Source organism: Atheta coriaria, unplaced genomic scaffold (genome assembly GCF_025399875.1).
Source record: "Atheta coriaria isolate IRGN ID8LTWV9N9 unplaced genomic scaffold, Caltech_Dcor_3.1 hic_scaffold_6_pilon, whole genome shotgun sequence".
NCBI classification, from domain to species: domain Eukaryota; kingdom Metazoa; phylum Arthropoda; class Insecta; order Coleoptera; family Staphylinidae; genus Dalotia; species Dalotia coriaria.
Window position 1 is genome coordinate 7,525,223 of NW_027045448.1, and position 17,602 is coordinate 7,542,824.

At 39.2% G+C, this 17,602-nt stretch overlaps 1 protein-coding gene and 1 long non-coding RNA gene across 2 annotated transcripts in view; both read left to right on the plus strand.

The window, feature by feature from the left end:
• The first annotated feature begins 3,517 nt into the window (after positions 1 to 3,517).
• LOC135794022 (roundabout homolog 2-like) overlaps positions 3,518 to 17,602 on the plus strand; it is a 63,855-nt gene continuing 49,770 nt past the window's right edge. The window contains exon 1 of the mRNA XM_065305152.1: positions 3,518 to 4,210. Coding sequence (XP_065161224.1) covers positions 4,117 to 4,210 — 94 coding nt within the window. The 5' untranslated portion in view covers positions 3,518 to 4,116. The remainder of the gene's footprint in view (positions 4,211 to 17,602) is intronic.
• Positions 5,517 to 7,382, plus strand: LOC135793721 (uncharacterized). Its single transcript, XR_010548703.1, has 3 exons — positions 5,517 to 5,759; positions 5,816 to 6,818; positions 6,885 to 7,382. It is a non-coding gene; the product is annotated as an uncharacterized lncRNA (long non-coding RNA).

The following is a 17,602-nucleotide window of genomic DNA, read 5'->3' on the forward strand; positions in this document are numbered from 1 at the left end:
AATAACTTATCTATTAAGTAATAAGGACAAATATTTATTTTGTGAGATCAGTGACTTAACTAAAGTTAAGTTTATCTGAGACAAAAATAAATGTTGATAATGTTATACCCACAATAGTCTTATCTTAGATTATACATTGTATAACAGTAATAAAATGTAATCTAAAAATGTGCTATAAATAAACTTGAATATATTATGCACGCAAAAGATTCAGATATTTGTTTATGGTGTCAATAAATAACACATGCGGATTTCGGCGGTTTGAGAAATTAATGAAACGCGCTCGCAGATAACATACACTTCGAAGAAGTCGAAGAAGCCGCCAAGTCGGTCAAGTCACGCAGGCATAAAATACCCTCCTATCGGGTATCGCTTAATCTACGATCGCGATTTACTCTTATAAACTGCCTCCCAAAAGCAATAATTGTGAGTACTCATTGGATAGCATTCAAAAAATGTATGGGATCAAAACTATCCCACCACAGATGGCGTTACTAGTTAATTTGAATATTATACATTTTAATCTTGAAACAGTTGCGTGTTCGGCCATAAATTAATGATAATGATTCTATTAACACCCGAAGCGCCTAATAACATGAAAGCTCAGCTTTGGTTGGTCGACATCCGTGCGCTAATTCGCCGGCGCGTACATGACGGCCATTTAATTGCGTCGCACTACGATTACGATAATAAGTTAGTGTCGATTTAACGTCGCCGCACTCGGCGTAAAATATTTTTAATAGTTTAATACGCGCTCGCCACGTGGGATTAACTCGCCGCACCGGAAAAGCGCCGCGCCGCCGAGATGCGATTGCAGAATATATCAGTGAATATCATCATCGCAGCATGTATAGGTATGAATTATAAACTTTGCTAACAATCCCGACGCTTAGATGATAGGCAATTTGCATAGGGTACAGTTATTTGAGCTTCCTGCAAGTACTAACGATCGTAATTAATTTAATTGTTCGCAATAGCAAAGATAATATTAAATTTCATTAAATCAAAATTGTTGGTAAAGATATTTTTGTAAATCTACTGCACTGCACATGAGTCTGAGTGATATCCGATACAAGTCAAATAGGAAATGCTCTAGTTACTCGCTGGCTAATGGCGAAATCTCCACTTTCCGCAGATAACGAACGCTAAAGAACAACGTAGAACAAACACGCGTGTAATGTGTCTCGTCTCACGTCAGTCGCTTCATTTTGCTTCAGCGTTGCTTTTCCATAATAGGAAACTCAAACACTCGACGGCGGCGGTGGCGGCGCTGCTCTCATTTCGCGCTGGATGGCTAGATGGCTGCAAGATACCGTAAAACCATTACCGGATGCGCGTTTGGTTCACGGGGGGTGGCTGCGATTTGATTAGAACCAGGTTTCCGCCGCGCACATCTCCGCCACCCCCGAAAGATGAAAGTATATGCACGTCGCGCTCTTATTACCTATTTGCACCCGGTGTGTTGATGCCTAGCGCTGAAAAGGATTAAACTAGACGCGTTCTGGTAGAATTCAATAGACGGTGTGCATTTTAATACTTCAATAACACTGGATTTTCTTATAATGTAAATATTACTTTCTGATTGAATAAAAACAAGTTGTAATAGATATACTACTACAACAACGCCATCTATGAGTGAATATAGTGTTTTAAAATAAGGTTATGTTAATAAAGCATGGATTTTGCTGCTGTTATGATGTTGGAATTGACAATTTTGTGCGCAAAGAATGCATGATATCAGCAAGTCAATATACAAGCGAATAAATTTTATTATTGCCTGCTTTTCGACATAAAACGTGCGAAATTTGCACCGTATTTGCATTAAAGCCGAGAGTGCCGAAAGAGTGCGGAAATGGAACGTGCATAAAAGGCATCGTAAATAATATTTCATAACACACACTCACACTCGTATAAAATCTACAGTCGCACACCAACAAATTCATGTTTAAAATCTAATTTCATTTTAATAAGACCAAAATAATTTTCATCGTTGCTTGTTATAGGAGTACGACCTATATTTTTAAATAACTTTAAATTGAACGTTGTGTTTTCTGAAGGTGTGTACTCTGGGGAGTAGTAAAATCGTTAATTGCCATTTTTAATACTCCAAGTATTGATAATAGCCGAAGATATCGCTCGGAGTAGCCCATAAATGGCTAATAAAATTTGCGACGAGTTTGCATACACGAGTAGCTTATATTTTTTTGCGTACGTCTTTTCGCTCAAATTTTATTGTTTATGTAAATTACGTTACGCTTGACGTTTGAATAATTAACGAAGACTTTCAGGTGTTCATAGACATTTAAATGTTTCACATAAATCAAATTTATTTACTGAGATTGCATCAGATTTTCATAATTATTTAGTTTTGATGTTTAAAATGTGATTTTGGATACTTGTGCGTAAAAATATTGCGTTTCCAACTCAAAAAACACATAAAAAACTATTTTATGCAGTATTAAATCCATATATTCTTGTGCACGTAAAATACAACACCATAAATATAATTGGAAGCGAAGTTAATATTGCAATAAATTTTTGTTTTCGTTTTTGTACATATTCTCTCATTACCCGTTTAATTATTGCTCGTTTTTGTTGATAAAACTATCCACGTTACCCTTTTGATTCTGCTGTATACGGTGATGCAATAAATAAATTGAAATTGGACGCAGCACACATTTTAATTATTCATCCATCTGCGAGCAAACATAAATGTAATAATTACACAAGCGTTAATTAATTTTTTAGAATAGTACGCCCGTCCAGTTTCCTACACGAGGAAATTTACCATTATTTCAATTTTCATTACATTCGTATTAAATTTTTTACATAATAATTATTATTTTGCACATTGTTCGTATTGTGTACGCTTATATTACTTATTTTCGTCATTTGATTGCAATTTATTTGTTTTTATTTAATTTGACAATTTCTGCAAGGTAAATTAAATGAAGATTTAGGCAGTGAAGGAAATCAGTTGTTGCCACACTCGTTAAATTTGAGAGATAAATATTTACGGCTATAATAATAAGGCATCTAGATCAACATGGAAAAGGAAATAAATCAGAAACGAGTTATTATTTCTGGTTCGTGTGGCGCGTTTGCTGTTTAGCTTGTTTTTGTTGTTCTCCTCTCGTTGCCCACAGGCATTTCGTCGAAATTGAGAAAATGCATAAGATATTAAAACGCAATAATCTAAATCCGAGTGTGAATGTGTGTTGTTCAACACAATCTTTAGGAATTTGCAATATTTTCAGCAGTGGCACAACAGATGGTTTTTACGGTGTTAGTGGTTGCCTAGCAGAGCAAACTGAAACCGAGAGCGGCGGCCGGCGATGCGAGAATCGCGAAGACCCGAAACCGAAAGACTTTTGCGCTGAACGCGCAGGGAGTACAAAGTTCTCGCGTGGCTCGTGGCCTGCGGAGTGCGAAGCTAGCCGAACCGCCCGCGCGCGCGATCCTTCGCAACCTCACAACTCGGCGTTCGCCGCTCGGCTTTCAGTTAGGTTCCGGCCGGCGTATCGAGTGGGTCACGCGTGCGTTCGGCTCTTGTAGCGTGCGCTTTAATACGACGCTCCGCGCGAGTACGACTACAGTTTTCACACTTCGACAAAACTTTGAACAATTGTTAGTGTTACATAGTGAACGACAGCTTTAACCTCCAATTGGATTTTAATGGATTTAATTATTTACTTACACTTGTGATTGTGACGCTCATTCTTCAGCGGGATTAATTAAACTAATGTCGACGATAGCGTGCGAACAGTGTCATTACGCTGATAAATATTGAGTGTCGGCGGCGGTGGCGACAATGGGATTTTGTGAATGAATGCTAATGTGTTCATTAAGCTGATTAGCGAGAAACGTGAAAACTGCAAGCGCACAACAAATCATAATACAAAAGCCGCCGATAACGGATAAATCGGGCCGTGAAGTAAGCGCAAAACAAATGTGAATGTGAACGCCGCATTTCGTACTCGTACTTATTAAGTGTGAAGGAAAGTTTCGTGTGCCGCGAGAGTGTGAGCTCGTTTGTTTCGCGATGAACGTTTAGACGAAAAAGTGTGCGAGTTTGGATTTTTCTTACTTCTCTAAGTGGAAGAAGAAACAAACAACATGGCTGCGATACGGAGAAGACGACTGGATATTATTTATGTGGTGTTTGTTGCCGCGACGAGTCTTCTGATATTCGCACCTCAGCACGTTAAAGGTTAGCGCGATAGCAAGATATTTTTCCTTATCAATGTTTTTGTTTTTTTTGTGTGTTTACATTTCGTGTGAATTCTTGGAAACAAGTCGTTTCCGCGATTATTTAGAACTGTTTCGTATAGTGTTTGTACAATGTTTGTAACATTACTAACATCGCAAACTTCGGTGTAGTGAATGTAGCAGCGAATGTGCTCGTAAGTGTATAATCCCACTATTTGGCAAACGGATGTTGTTGCTAAACCCATTTGCTAATGCACTTCCATGGTTCATGCAGTGAAGCATTGTGGTCATAATCTCGTCCCATTGTATCCGCTAGCTAGTTGCGTATGCAAATTGTTAAATTATTGGCTAGGATCATCGCTGATTTGCGTTGTCGCTAACATTCGAGTGGCATTTTAATTGTTATCGTTTTACTGCTTTAACGATTTGTTTCACATACTATAACAATTCTATGTTTACGTATATTGAAAGTGCTATGCGCATACGCAACTCAATAAAAGTGTTTAAATTTTATGTAACACAAGCATCCTACATTCTTTTTTCTTTTCAAATATAAATTTATCATGATTACTTCATGTAACAATGGTTTTTCATTTCTTTCTTCAATTCTTTTGATGCTTGGCGTCTATTCAAAAGCAGTGGAATGGTTGGAAACGTTTTTCTCCGCCTTGCGCGCCTTCATTCAGAAACAGCACTCGGCCCTCGAGTGTCAGAAATGCAGTAAAATATGAAAATTTATTTACGCCAGAGCAACCTAGCCGGGTACACAGACAGGGATCGAAGCGAAGGCACTTTTTTCAAACCACAATTCACCTCAGCTCCACACAGCTCTCCATTCTGTGGGACTGTAGGACGAACTACAAATAACCACCGTGGTGCAATACTTTATGCTATACGCACATTCATGTTCATTTTATCTATGCACATACCCTGCTCATGCCGTAAATAAAATTTATTTCAATATTTTATTTCTCAGCCAAGTCTGAGCCACAAAACTGAAATTTAAAACCGGTAATTAGCATTATATGAGCGTATTACACATGTTTCGGTCTCAAATGAACGTTGTTTGAGGCGGTTTTATTGAGTTGAGGATTTCATTCATACTGATTGTTGGTTGGTTTGTATTTTTCTATGTGCTTCCGAATTGCATACACAAAATGAAATCCGAGTACATTTATGTATTGGATGGAATTTCCTATCAGAACAAAATTTAAGGATATGAGTAACTCGTCAGAGTGGTAGATTTCTGCTCTTATCAAACTAATGCGAGCTAATTATAACAATTGAAGATAGGAATTGTGCATCATAGTATAGCTAGCGGACAGTGCCACCAGCAAAATTTTATCGGCTTCAGTGCTAAATCGTCAGTTGGTCTAGGTTGGTCTGTATTTGTGCAATACTCCAAAGTGACTTAAAAATGGAGTGTAATAGAGAAGATGCTGAAAAGTTGGTGGAAAGAGCCAAACGTTTAATCGTGAAACGAGAATTGGAAACTGCTAGGCGTTTGCTCCAAAGAGCTCAAAACATGTATCCTACTGAAAGGGCTAGAGGTATTGTAGCAATATTTAGTCAGACTAAACGAATAGACCGCATTAAATCATTTTAGCTATGTTAAAAAATATCACGCCACCCGAATATACTGCGGAACAGGTAATGGAGGTTCAACGTGTTTTGAATGCTCAGGATTCGTACGAAATACTTGCCGTGGAACAATCAGCAACAAAGGAAGACGTTCAGAAATCGTTCAAAAAATTATCATTGGTATTACACCCGGATAAAAACAAAGCACCGAATTCAGGGGAAGCATTTCGTTTGTTGGCAGAAGCAAAAGAAAAATTACAGAATATTTTGGAAATCAGGAAAACCAGGAAATCAAGAAATCAGTAATTGAAAATAAGTGAATTCTATAACTCTTACTGCACTTTGCACGATCATAGATACAGATACGTTCTTAGAGTTGATTGAAGAACACATGGAAAAGGCAGCGAAGACTCGATGTGATCACTTGCGATGCTTCTTAACAACTGCCTTATTTTCCACCAAATTTAGTACAATTTATCATAATAATAATGTTAATGGTCAAAACCTAAGTTCAAATGATTAGCAGAACCAAATAATAGATACAAAAGAAAAATATTAGTAATTTTGAAAAACTACCACTAAGATATGACGCTACACAATATACAATATGCACACAATATAAGCTTTATCAACTAATACTTAGCACTTTTGATATATGTTTATGGTATCAACAATAAGAATATATGCCTAGTTGTTACTGACCGCCGAAGTAAATCGATAAGTGTCTTTGTTGTTGTTTTATTTTACAGTATTAGTGAATTTTAAATTTTCTGGGAATTGTGATTAGATTAGATAATGCATAAAATGCTCCGCTATACTTGAAAATGATGCTGTGTCTGAGTATAATTTGTGTCTCAAAACTGAGCGGTCATACAGTGTTTTTCTGAAAATGGAGTGTAATAAAGAAGATGCCTTAAAACTAACTGAACGGGCAAGGAAGCATATTCAATGGGGAATGCAACAATTGGAAACTGCTAAAATTTTGCTCGAAAAATCAGATCGCATGTACCCATCGCAAGATGCCAAAGGTACTACCTTAATATAGTTATCATAAATAGGTAATAAATTATTACAAGATTTGTGATATTGCGCAGATCTCCTAAAGGAGCTTGAGCCACGTGTGTATACCGATGAAAACGTACTAGAAATTCAGCGCATTTTGCAAACGAAAAATCCGCACGACATACTCCAGGTGGAAAAGTATACGACGGTGGAAAAGATTCTGAAGGCCTTCAAGAAATTATCATTGCGTTTACACCCGGATAAAAATAAGGCACCAGGGGCCAAGGAAGCGTTTCAGGCTTTAAAAGCAGCGAAAGATCAGTTATTAAAGTGACAAATAACGATAATCTAAATTTATTTGTGTTTTATAATTCACAATTGCAAGTATTGATATGATAGAATTAAAATATTTTAATTTAAACACAAAGCTATATAGGTACCTGAGATAATGTTTTTATCTGAGTAATAATAGAAGCATTATTGGATATAAACGATGTGTGTAAATCAGCGATTTATAATTGAATAAACTATTCCGAAATGAGTTCGCTCATAAACGGTTTTGTTCGATCAATAAACGCTCGTTTACAATGCTCGAGGCATTCAAAAAGTTCTTTAACCCACAGCCACGAGTTGCTATAGTTTTTTGTGAATTAGTTATTTCATCCAACGATCAAATAGCGATTGTAACAACAAATAAATTACACGCAGTTAATGCCTGCGGTGATTTAAAAAAACGTCAGAAGACAAAAAAGGTATACATACATATTTAAATGTTTAATTTACGCTCGAAAAATACGATTAATTATGATTTCTGATATTCAAACTTCCATTCGATATTTAGTATTAGCCGATACTGATTTAATAGCTTTCAGATGAGATAATATTCGTTATAAAATCATGCAGATTATGTGGATGTTGTTTTGCTGTTTTTGGTCATGAATTTGATCGATTTGAACCCGACTCGGTCGAGTAAACGAGCAAAGTAATAAGTACACGTGATACTTGACCATCAAGCTACGGTAAGTATCACGGCTACCGTCTTTCCACCAACGACGACAATTTGACACCGCGTGTAATTTAATCCGCTCACCTGATACACTCGGCATGCTATTGCGCTACTCGTATCAACACATTTATAGTTTGAATCAGATTCCTGCATTCAACAAATGTGCGATTGGTAAAAATATATAAAACAATCGTGAGGCCAGCAGATATTGTGATACACCGTGTGCTGATACAATCAGTCGCTTGGAAGGACAATGGGGGACACGACGGGAGTTGGTAGCTGGATGTGCTCGTAAGCGATGTACACGAGATACACGCAAGATAATGTGTTATAGTTTGTTTGCGTCGTGTGAGTGACCATGGCGCCTGCTGGAATGAGCAAATAAATAACCCTAGGATGCGTTGTGTGTGCACATTATGCTCTTTCTTCGTATTCTTCGACCACCACTCGACTTCTTACATTTACTCCCTTCACCACGCCCTCTTTGTAATCTTTATATCGCTATAATGTGCATCACATGCTCCAGCAGGATGTCACAACGTGGTATAGAAATAAAATGTGATACAGTTCATTATCTTGCCATGTGCGTGAATCCCACGCATTGGCGCGTGTGTTCGTCTCATCCCCTTAAAAGATACGATATATCATACAACACGCGTATCATCTTACCGGACATTGTTAGAAGAGTTGAAGTCGATGGGGTATTAAATCAAGTTTTGTTTTTATTTCTTTGTTTTGTGGTCTTTTGTTGTTGGTATTCGTGGAAATTAAGTTGCCGGGTGCACAAAAGGCAATAAAATTGTAATAACAGTTTCAAATTAAAATAATGCGTGGTCAAGAGGTGGCCCAGGAGGATAGTTAATTTTTTGTCGGGGTCGTAAATTCGTGATTGCGTAACGAGGTGCCGTCAACCCAATTATTTTAATTGAATGTTTTTGTGATGTGGCGCATGTTTAACCTTTCCAACAATGTATTTGGATTATTCACCGTTAAATTTGGATATAATTTGTGTTTAAATTTGGTTCTCATTACTGTAGTTTGCAGAAAACGTTTTTGGGCAACATGTGAACATACTTATCGCAAACGCGATTTCAAACTCTTTATGAGCTTATTTCCTTCTTGGAACTTGCACAAGCCTGTTGCAATTTTAGTTTGCTATATTTATTTGCATTATATATAATCGTTAATTTTGGACGTGTTTTATTTGAGTTTTATTGGCGGAAATATTTGGTCTAACAGAATTTCCTGAAAGCAACTCGCAAGACACTTTGTTGTAATAACTCGATTGACGCAAAGATACACGCCACGCTGTTTACCAATCATAAATGTCACCAAGTCGTAAATGAAGTACGCGATGTCAGCGTCGAATTCCAGCGAGTTATTACTTATAAAACATAAAACATGTAAAATTTTCAACGAGCGCCAACATCAATATGAATAACGACCCAATATAACACACACTCAGCTTGGCATGCAACATGAGTTTTGATTAAATAGGAATTAACGCGTCATAATTCACAAGCGCCGTAAAGATTGTTTCTGCATTATTTTAGTAATATTTTATTCGTACTTAAACATTTGTACCTACATTTGGTGTACTATTGCCTTCTACGTATGGTTTTTTTTTGTGTAATTAATGTTGCGTTTTCTGTTTCAGGTGAGTTCGCATTACCTAATCGCGGCGAATGTAATGAGGTGATTCCGCACGCCGTGTCGTTAAACACCGCAGCAGTGCGCGCGCTTGGAGTTGCTCTAGAGTCGGGTAAGAACCGCTATAAATTAAAGGTAATTAAACGTGAAATGCGCGCGATGTTGTTCCGATGTGTGTTGCGATGGGTTTTTCGGTGCCGTTCCCTCTGCGGCAACAACGCCGGCGACGCCCCGAGACCACAAACGGCGTGCTCCGCGTCCAGGATTTAATGACATTGCACTTATTAAACGTCGCCTCGTTAACATAAACAATGCCATCGTCGTTGGAAGCACGCGGGCGTAGTGCGCTATCGAAATGGCGATAATTTGGCCGGTGATACACAGAGGGCGCCAGTAACATAACCCAAAGTACTTGGGAGGAGCGTTGGAAGCTTTTAAATGAAATTTATTGTGATGTTCTGCACTTTGTACGCGTTTCGTTTACAACTTACTGATTCGAACATCGAAAATACAGAGAGGCGCGAGAAGCATTTTATATGATGCGACATTGCCTCCCATTGTGTGTGCTTTCAATGACTTTTTCAAATTTGCATAGCGCAAAAGTCATTTTATATGATGCGGGCCTGCTGCCCCTGAAATTCCCTAAAAGTGTCTTAAAATCGCTCTGAAACTTATACTACTTGCATAATACGACCAAGACCATAGCCACGACCACACGTCTAATTATCTTGCAAGAAACCAAAACCAGTTCGAGTGCAGTCAGTTTCTCTCTCCTCCTCCTCCTCTTCTTCTGCGCCGGCAACTTCTCGATATAGAAATCACGATCAATTCCTCGCGTTCAACTTCAGTAAATTGTGTAAAGTTGGACGTTGCTGCTTTTCTTTGCCTAGCGTGAGTACAATGTGAATTGGAATGAATGACGAAAAGCAGAGTAAACGCGCAGAAGGCGGAAACGCAAAGTTTTTGGATGCGAACAGATTTTAAGATAAATATGACTTTGACTTTTCTTTTCTCTAAAAATGAACCAATAACTCACTTTTTTTGGAATGCACTCATACTCGTTGGATCGTTGGAAATAAAAGAACTGAAATACACAAGAAAAGAAAGTTGATAGAGATAAATCAGTGCATGATTTGTAGTGGGTGCGTTTTATGCGCCTGTGTTCTGCATCAGTAGATTCAAGTGGTAAACCTGAACTAGAGTCATAATTAATACAAGTTTTTTTTACGAGCTTAATGCGTTCGCATTAAAAGCGTAGGCGATACTCTTACACTGCGCTACTGTTGATATACAGAGTGTTTGTAAAATAGTTCTTATTTTTGCCTCAAACATATTGTATATAACAAGTCCGGTAGAAATTGGTATGCACATACATTGTGCAGAGTGGTGCTTCGAAGAGGTCCGTAGCCACCCTCGTGTTGTTTTCTTGTTTTTCCTTGCGCTTATTCGGTAATAGCGCAGCAACAATACGCGGTGCCTTAATGCGCGCAGCTATTGTTTGTGTCCTCGTGCATTTATGTGTGTCGCGTATATTTTATTCGAATTTGCACAGGCCGGGTCGCCGCCATGTCGCTTTTTTGCTACACATTCATTGTCTTTCGCTTTTTGTCTGCGCCACGCGGAACCGTAAGGAGCCGGAGGAGCGCATGTACGCGTGTTGTACTATTAAGGATTTACATTGTTTGCTCGACGAGATTTATTAAGGTGCACGTATAATGCGGACGCATAATTATGCACGCGGAAAGCGGGGGCAAAAAACGCGCACGATTCTATCACGACACACAGGGATGATATAAAGAATGGAAACAGTTTTCTTGTTTAGATTGTTAGTGAGTTGGGACATGAAGTACTTTGTTTTGGAGGAAAAATTGCACAGACAACTCGTCGAGTACACTTTGCGAGCATGTTTGTTACCATTATTTTCTCATCTCCGGACGAAAATAAGATGGAATGATGCACACCAAGAAAAACTTGTAGAATTTCCCGTATCTAGGTTGTGTGTGATAAGGATTTGTTTCCGGAAAGAACTAACTGTTATCGTTAAGTAGAAAACTTAGATGATGATGTTTGACGACATTGTCGCCGCAGCGAAAACTTGCGAAGCGACGATAAATCACGATAATGATTCCGAGTCTTTTGTGTGTTGGTTGTTTGCCCGCTGACCGGAGGCGAGGAATTTCCGGGATAAAAATGAAATTTTCAAGCATCAAGCGCCGAAAAAAAATATAAGGAAGCTGGCGCATAAAAGCGGATGGCAATATAACAAGTTTTGCGACATAAAAAAGCAAAAGCGTCTGTTGGATCCGGCGGCAATATTAATCACTGCCAAAAGGGCAGCGGCAGCCAACGTGGCGGCGTTTTTAAAATTGATGGCGGCTTGTAATTTTTTCAGCAGCTGTTGCGCGCCACTCAGTTTCACGCACGCGAAAACGTATTAATATAAAAGGGACAAGAGATTTGACACTTTGCGACTGTTCCGGATTAGTACAAAACAGGCGTGGATGCAATTTATCAGCGCGGGGAGAAAAGGCTTTTATTACAAGCACCTACGACCTGCGCTAAACATTCCCGTCCTTCGGCGCCTACCTACCAAACAGTCTTCTTATAATATTTTTCTCGTGTACATGCCCATTTGCCTCATAATAAATGACTCCGGGCAAACACCACGCTTCATTACTCGTTATTTTTTGTTATTGTTGAGTTTTTCGTTTGTTTCGCTCGTATTTTCAGACAGAAATCGATTAGGGCCGTTGTAGTCGTTTTGGGGTGAGGGAGGAGAAGTGTTAGACCTGCAGCGTGCGGACGGTATTATTAATTTTGGGAAAATCTTATGTGCTTACATGTGTGCTCGCCTGCACGATAGGGTGAAACGGAATATTACCCGTGGACTGATAAATGCGTTATTAATTACCGTTTTCGGCTGCCCGGTGGCGATAATAAATGGTGCATGGCGGCGTTGCTCGCACGGTCGTGTAATTAGCAACTAAGGGTACAACACACACGTAACATTACGGGCTGGTACCTTGGTGCACCTGATCACTTATAAACTATAACATTACAATTTAAGCTTTTGGATTTGGAGTAAATTTATAATTTTCATTAAATTTTTATGCAACACCTGGTATAATAATGTTCTTTCAACGCTCAGGTAGTCTTCGGATCGTTTACAAAATTACACAGCGTGTAATCTTACGGACGAAAGAATCAATTTCGTTATTAAAACTTTTCAAAACTTTATGCCATAAATGGGAGACGAGTTGTGAGCTGTATAATTTGCGGTTAGCAATCTTTGCTCTGATTTTACAAGCGATTCATTGAATTCATCTCTTTTTAGATAAATCATTCTTGGAATTATCTTGGAAACTTCTCTAAGAATAAAACGTTTCAATATAACCTTCGTAATTGTGCGTTTATAGACGTTTCATGGTCTCATCGAGTGATTTATGTATCAATTTTAACTATCTTTTCTCAAAATCTTTAAGATTTCACTGCGATTCCGTCAAGGTGTGAGGTAATTTTCCAAATTACACCCAAGGTTGCGTCCGACTGCGCCTGTGTCTACTCGGATGGAAAACAGAAAGTAGAAAAAGCTTTCGTTTATTTATGACGACAGGGCAGCTGTGCGCCCCGCTGTGTTTGTTTACCGTGCGGCAGCGTGCAGCCGAAAATTCAGACTGTTCGCCCTACAAGGGGTGGGTGACAATGTGACAATATCCCACTGCGTTCGACCTTACGCCGGTTATTATATTTTTATTAGTCCGTCTCAACTGGGCTTAACTCCAGCTTTTGTATGCTTGTATACTCTGGTACTCATTGATTTAATATATGCTATGCAAACTGATTTCCTGTTTTCGGAAATTTCGACGGCACATCAAAATGTGATTTTTTCACGGTTAGCTACCTGTCCAGGTGTTTCAATCACGCGCGCACGCCGTCAATAATCCATCAATATTAATTTCCACCGCGCCGCTGAAATCAATCACGCCGGTTTATCGTCCGAATCATCATTCTTTGCTGGTGCTAGTCGATTTTCCTAGAATTGCAACAACTCACGCGTGACTCGTCACAAACGCGACGCATTAAATGCGTATCAATCTATAATCTTCAGCGCTTTAAAGCGACCGATACGCACTCGAAACGACGTCGTAAAGTCATACATTACAAGTGGCGTGATTATAAAGTGCGCTCGCATGTTTCCACAGCGAGCCCTTCCTGAACTGTCACGCCAATCAAAGATGGCCGCGAATGGTGTGGTCGTCAAAAATTACATGTTTACGGACACTGCCGGCGTAAACGCTTCCGAATCGATAATGCAGCTATTAAATTTCGAAATCAATTACGCGACTTAAGCGTTAGGTTTATCTACGGTTCATGGCGCGGTCAATTTTATCAATTTACGCGGAAATAAAAAACAATTAATCACTCATTAACGATGCCATTAACCCGCTCATCAAACGATCTCATTCATTGAGAATATTTATTTTTAAGCAAATTATTTTTAGCGGTTTTTTTATTTGGAAGATTGAGTTACGAAAATGTTGATAAATAGATAGCGATGTGGAACAGGAAAAGCTCTCCACTTCGCACGCACCGCATTCGCCTTCATCCGATGTAATAAATTGATATCGCGTGCTGCGCGTCCGTCTACGCCCAGTTGAGATGCGCTTATATCGGCTTCTAATAAGTATTAATGCGTGCGTAATCAGCGGGTCGCTGCCGATAATGAACGTATATTTCATAATTGACACATCGGACGTTACTACCGCGCTTTAATACACGTCTACTGTTTAATGTTTGATATTTTTGTTTTATTCCATAAACAAACTGTATAAATATGTAGTTAATATTTGCACTCACAAAAAGTTTGTCAATATTAACATCAACGTGTGTGGGCTGCGTGGAAACAAATTTATTCCCAGCGTCGCCTAAAAAAGTGCAAACATTTCCTTGAATTTTAAAACTTGCGCATAATCTTTATCAACGCACACCCATCTCGTCTTCTAAGCGTGTTGGTGAGCGTGTTTCTAATTTGAATAAATATCCACGACCGCCGGCTAAATAATGAGGTGTCTGAGTAAATAGCTCGCGCAACATGTATGCACGTCAATTACGTTTAGTTAATGTAATTTTGTTTAAATTACACTATCGTTTGGTGTGCATCTCCGCGCGCGCCATGCTCCGGGTTCGGAAAACGGGATGAAAGCAAGAGCATCATGGTCTCAAAGAGTCTCTCTAGTCTCGTGTTCATTAGTTGTCGCTGGTTCCTCGAACGCTTTATTTTTATCTGGCGTACCAGCCTCCTTGGACCGTAATTAAAGCAGTAATTAATGAATCGCGCCGGTCGTATATCTGTACCAATAAAACAAGTTGACACTATCGCGTCGTCAAATTTTCATATTGAGTTGGCGGCGTTGGAGTGGCGTTGGCGCCGAGATGAAGAAATACATTTCGATAATTTATGCAATAAATATCGGCGGAGAGACGTTTAAGAGCGTCTGGAAACACGCCCATCCCCCGCAAGTCTCTCGCATTGATAATATTGCGATGTGGGATGCGACACGAGATTGGCGTTCCCTTGGCGTTTCCCTTTGCACGCAATTGTCAATACTCGGTGTTGGTATGTGTTTGTGTGTGTAGGAATTGCGCGCGAGTAAGAACCAAGTGTCTCTTATTTGAAGATTGATCTGAATAATGCATGCGGCTCTTATCTCCACGAGTGCCTTTGAAGTTGGCGGGTTTGTTCCGCCAGTCTGGGAGTATGTGCTGCGCGCGGAAATTTACCTGCGTCTTACTATCGCGTCCGTTGAGTTATCAAAAAATAAAACGTGTGTGAGCGGAACGCATAATTTACCGATCGTATTTGCTCACCGCTCACCTTGGGTGTTCCGCTGTGCCATCTCTCAAAGAAAGGAAACCTTTAATACTGAATTTCTGAATAAAAGAGCCCAGGGTGAATAAAATGAAACAAAGAATTGCGAGAGGACCAAAGGTGCCGAAGGAAGACGTGCTTCTTTTACCGCATTAGGTTTGAGGATATTGTTTTTGCGTTAGCGGCCGTTACTAGGTTACCAAAGAGTACAGAGGACAGAGTTTGGATATCTAGTTGCTTGTGCTTTATTTCGTGCGTACGTGTGCGTCGCCGAACTGACGAAATGGGAGATACGTGTAAAAAGAAAGCATGGACGCCGGAAGCGATGTTTATGGACCGAGTTATACCGGGGATATTTTCGACTCGGGGACTCTGGTTTTCCTCTCCCGCTGTTCCAGAGATATAACAACCGGCCGGTAATGAAAATTGACACAATTCTCCGCCAAGCACGCACGAAATTTCGGCCTGTGTTCATTATATTATTCCGCAAAAAATATTTTCGTGATTGACAATCGTAAAACAAGTTATTTAAAACTTTGTATTATGTAATTAAGGTGTAGTGTAGTTTTTTTGGCGGTGAATTGCTGCCGACAAGCAGCCGTCCACATTTAATAGCAAGAAGTCAGAAATTACAGGTGCGCGGTACCTTGGAGGCAATTAATACACCTCTCGCATCGCACACGCATTCATCAAAGTCGCAGAAAGAATGAGTCGAGAAGGAAGCGAAGCCAATTTTAACAGCCTGACACAGATTCAATAATTTGTTATTAACCGTACTGTAATGTCAGTGTTTGGCATGTAACATATTTAATTAACCTCATTTGCATGCTATTTAAATTAAAATTTACCATTTTTGGCCTGTAATTACGATATAATTAATTATTTGTTACATCGAGTTCACATGAGGTTTTTTTAAGTAGTATTAACAATTTACATTTTAAAAAAGTAGAATGTGACATTATTTCCATGTTAACATAGATTCACCTACCTGCAAAGTTCATTGTAAATTTGTCAAAGCATAGCGAAAAAATTACTGTTGCGCAAATTTTTGTAAGCTCAAAATCTGCCATTGTTCATTTTGCGTGGACAAAAACGCGTTATAATCGAACAGATGTTGTAACATCGCTGGACCCATTGAAAAAAAGCAACCCCCAAAATCTACCCTACCTAGTCACACCTACCCACATTCACATCCCGTCAAAATGTAAAAAGTGCACCGACGAAATTGATTTTATGCACGAAAAAAAGAAAAGCCGGCTATCGGCCGTTCGGCATTCCGGTATCGGGATTTTTATTTTTATTACGCACCCCATGTCCCATCATGTCATGCCATGAATATAAAATTATGGCATCTATTCATACTTTGGCTCGCATCAGAAAAAAAATTGCTACGCACAGGGCTTTATGGCTTTATGGCTATCGCGGCACATAACATCGTTAAAAACGACCAAAGCGGAATGGATGGGGCGTCGATTTTGTGCATGTTAACGTTTTTACAGTTTTTGTCTACATTTTACTTGTCATGTTGCTGTTTTTTTTCTTCCTGCTTTCAAAAATCACGAATTTGCAATAAACGCGTTGGAGATACTCGTGAGATTTCCTTTCTGATTCCCGCCGGTGTTATCACAGGATATGGCTGTACAATACACCTTTACCACAAGGGGCTGTGGTGTATGGGGGGCGGTTGCAGCGTCTCTACCGGAAGTCTGCCTATAAATTAGCCTAGCGTCGCGCACCGTTATTAAGGAATCTCTTCTTCGCGAAGCTTTGTGCACCCTCGCACTCACTAAATCAACGAAACATAATAGGAAAACGGGAGGCAAGCAAACTCAGACTCTAATCCCGGCAAGATAAACATGAAATAATCGGATTTTCGAATGAAAAACATTTTTTAACCAGTTTAATTGCATCTTTATAACGATGGAAATTGAGCTTTTGTGCTCATGAGATATTTTTATTTTCTCGAGTATACAATTAATTTGAATGCGCGTAACGATAATAATAAGGACGTAGGATGTAGTTGGAAGTCGTATTTATATTACGCATTGTAAATTCAAATGCGAAATTAAATTGTATGCGTTGCCGGAAAATTTGTAGCTCGTTGATGTTAACAGCAAGTTCAGCCGGCGAATGCGAAAGTAAGTTTTCGGGTTGTTAAAGTTGTGTAAACTCAGCCTGAAGATATCGCAGTAGTCGGCGGTAGACTTTGAATGTAATGCCACTGGCGGCAATAGAGGAATTGGCTTTTATTCACATTCGGCGCCCATTATAGTTTGCTCAACGGA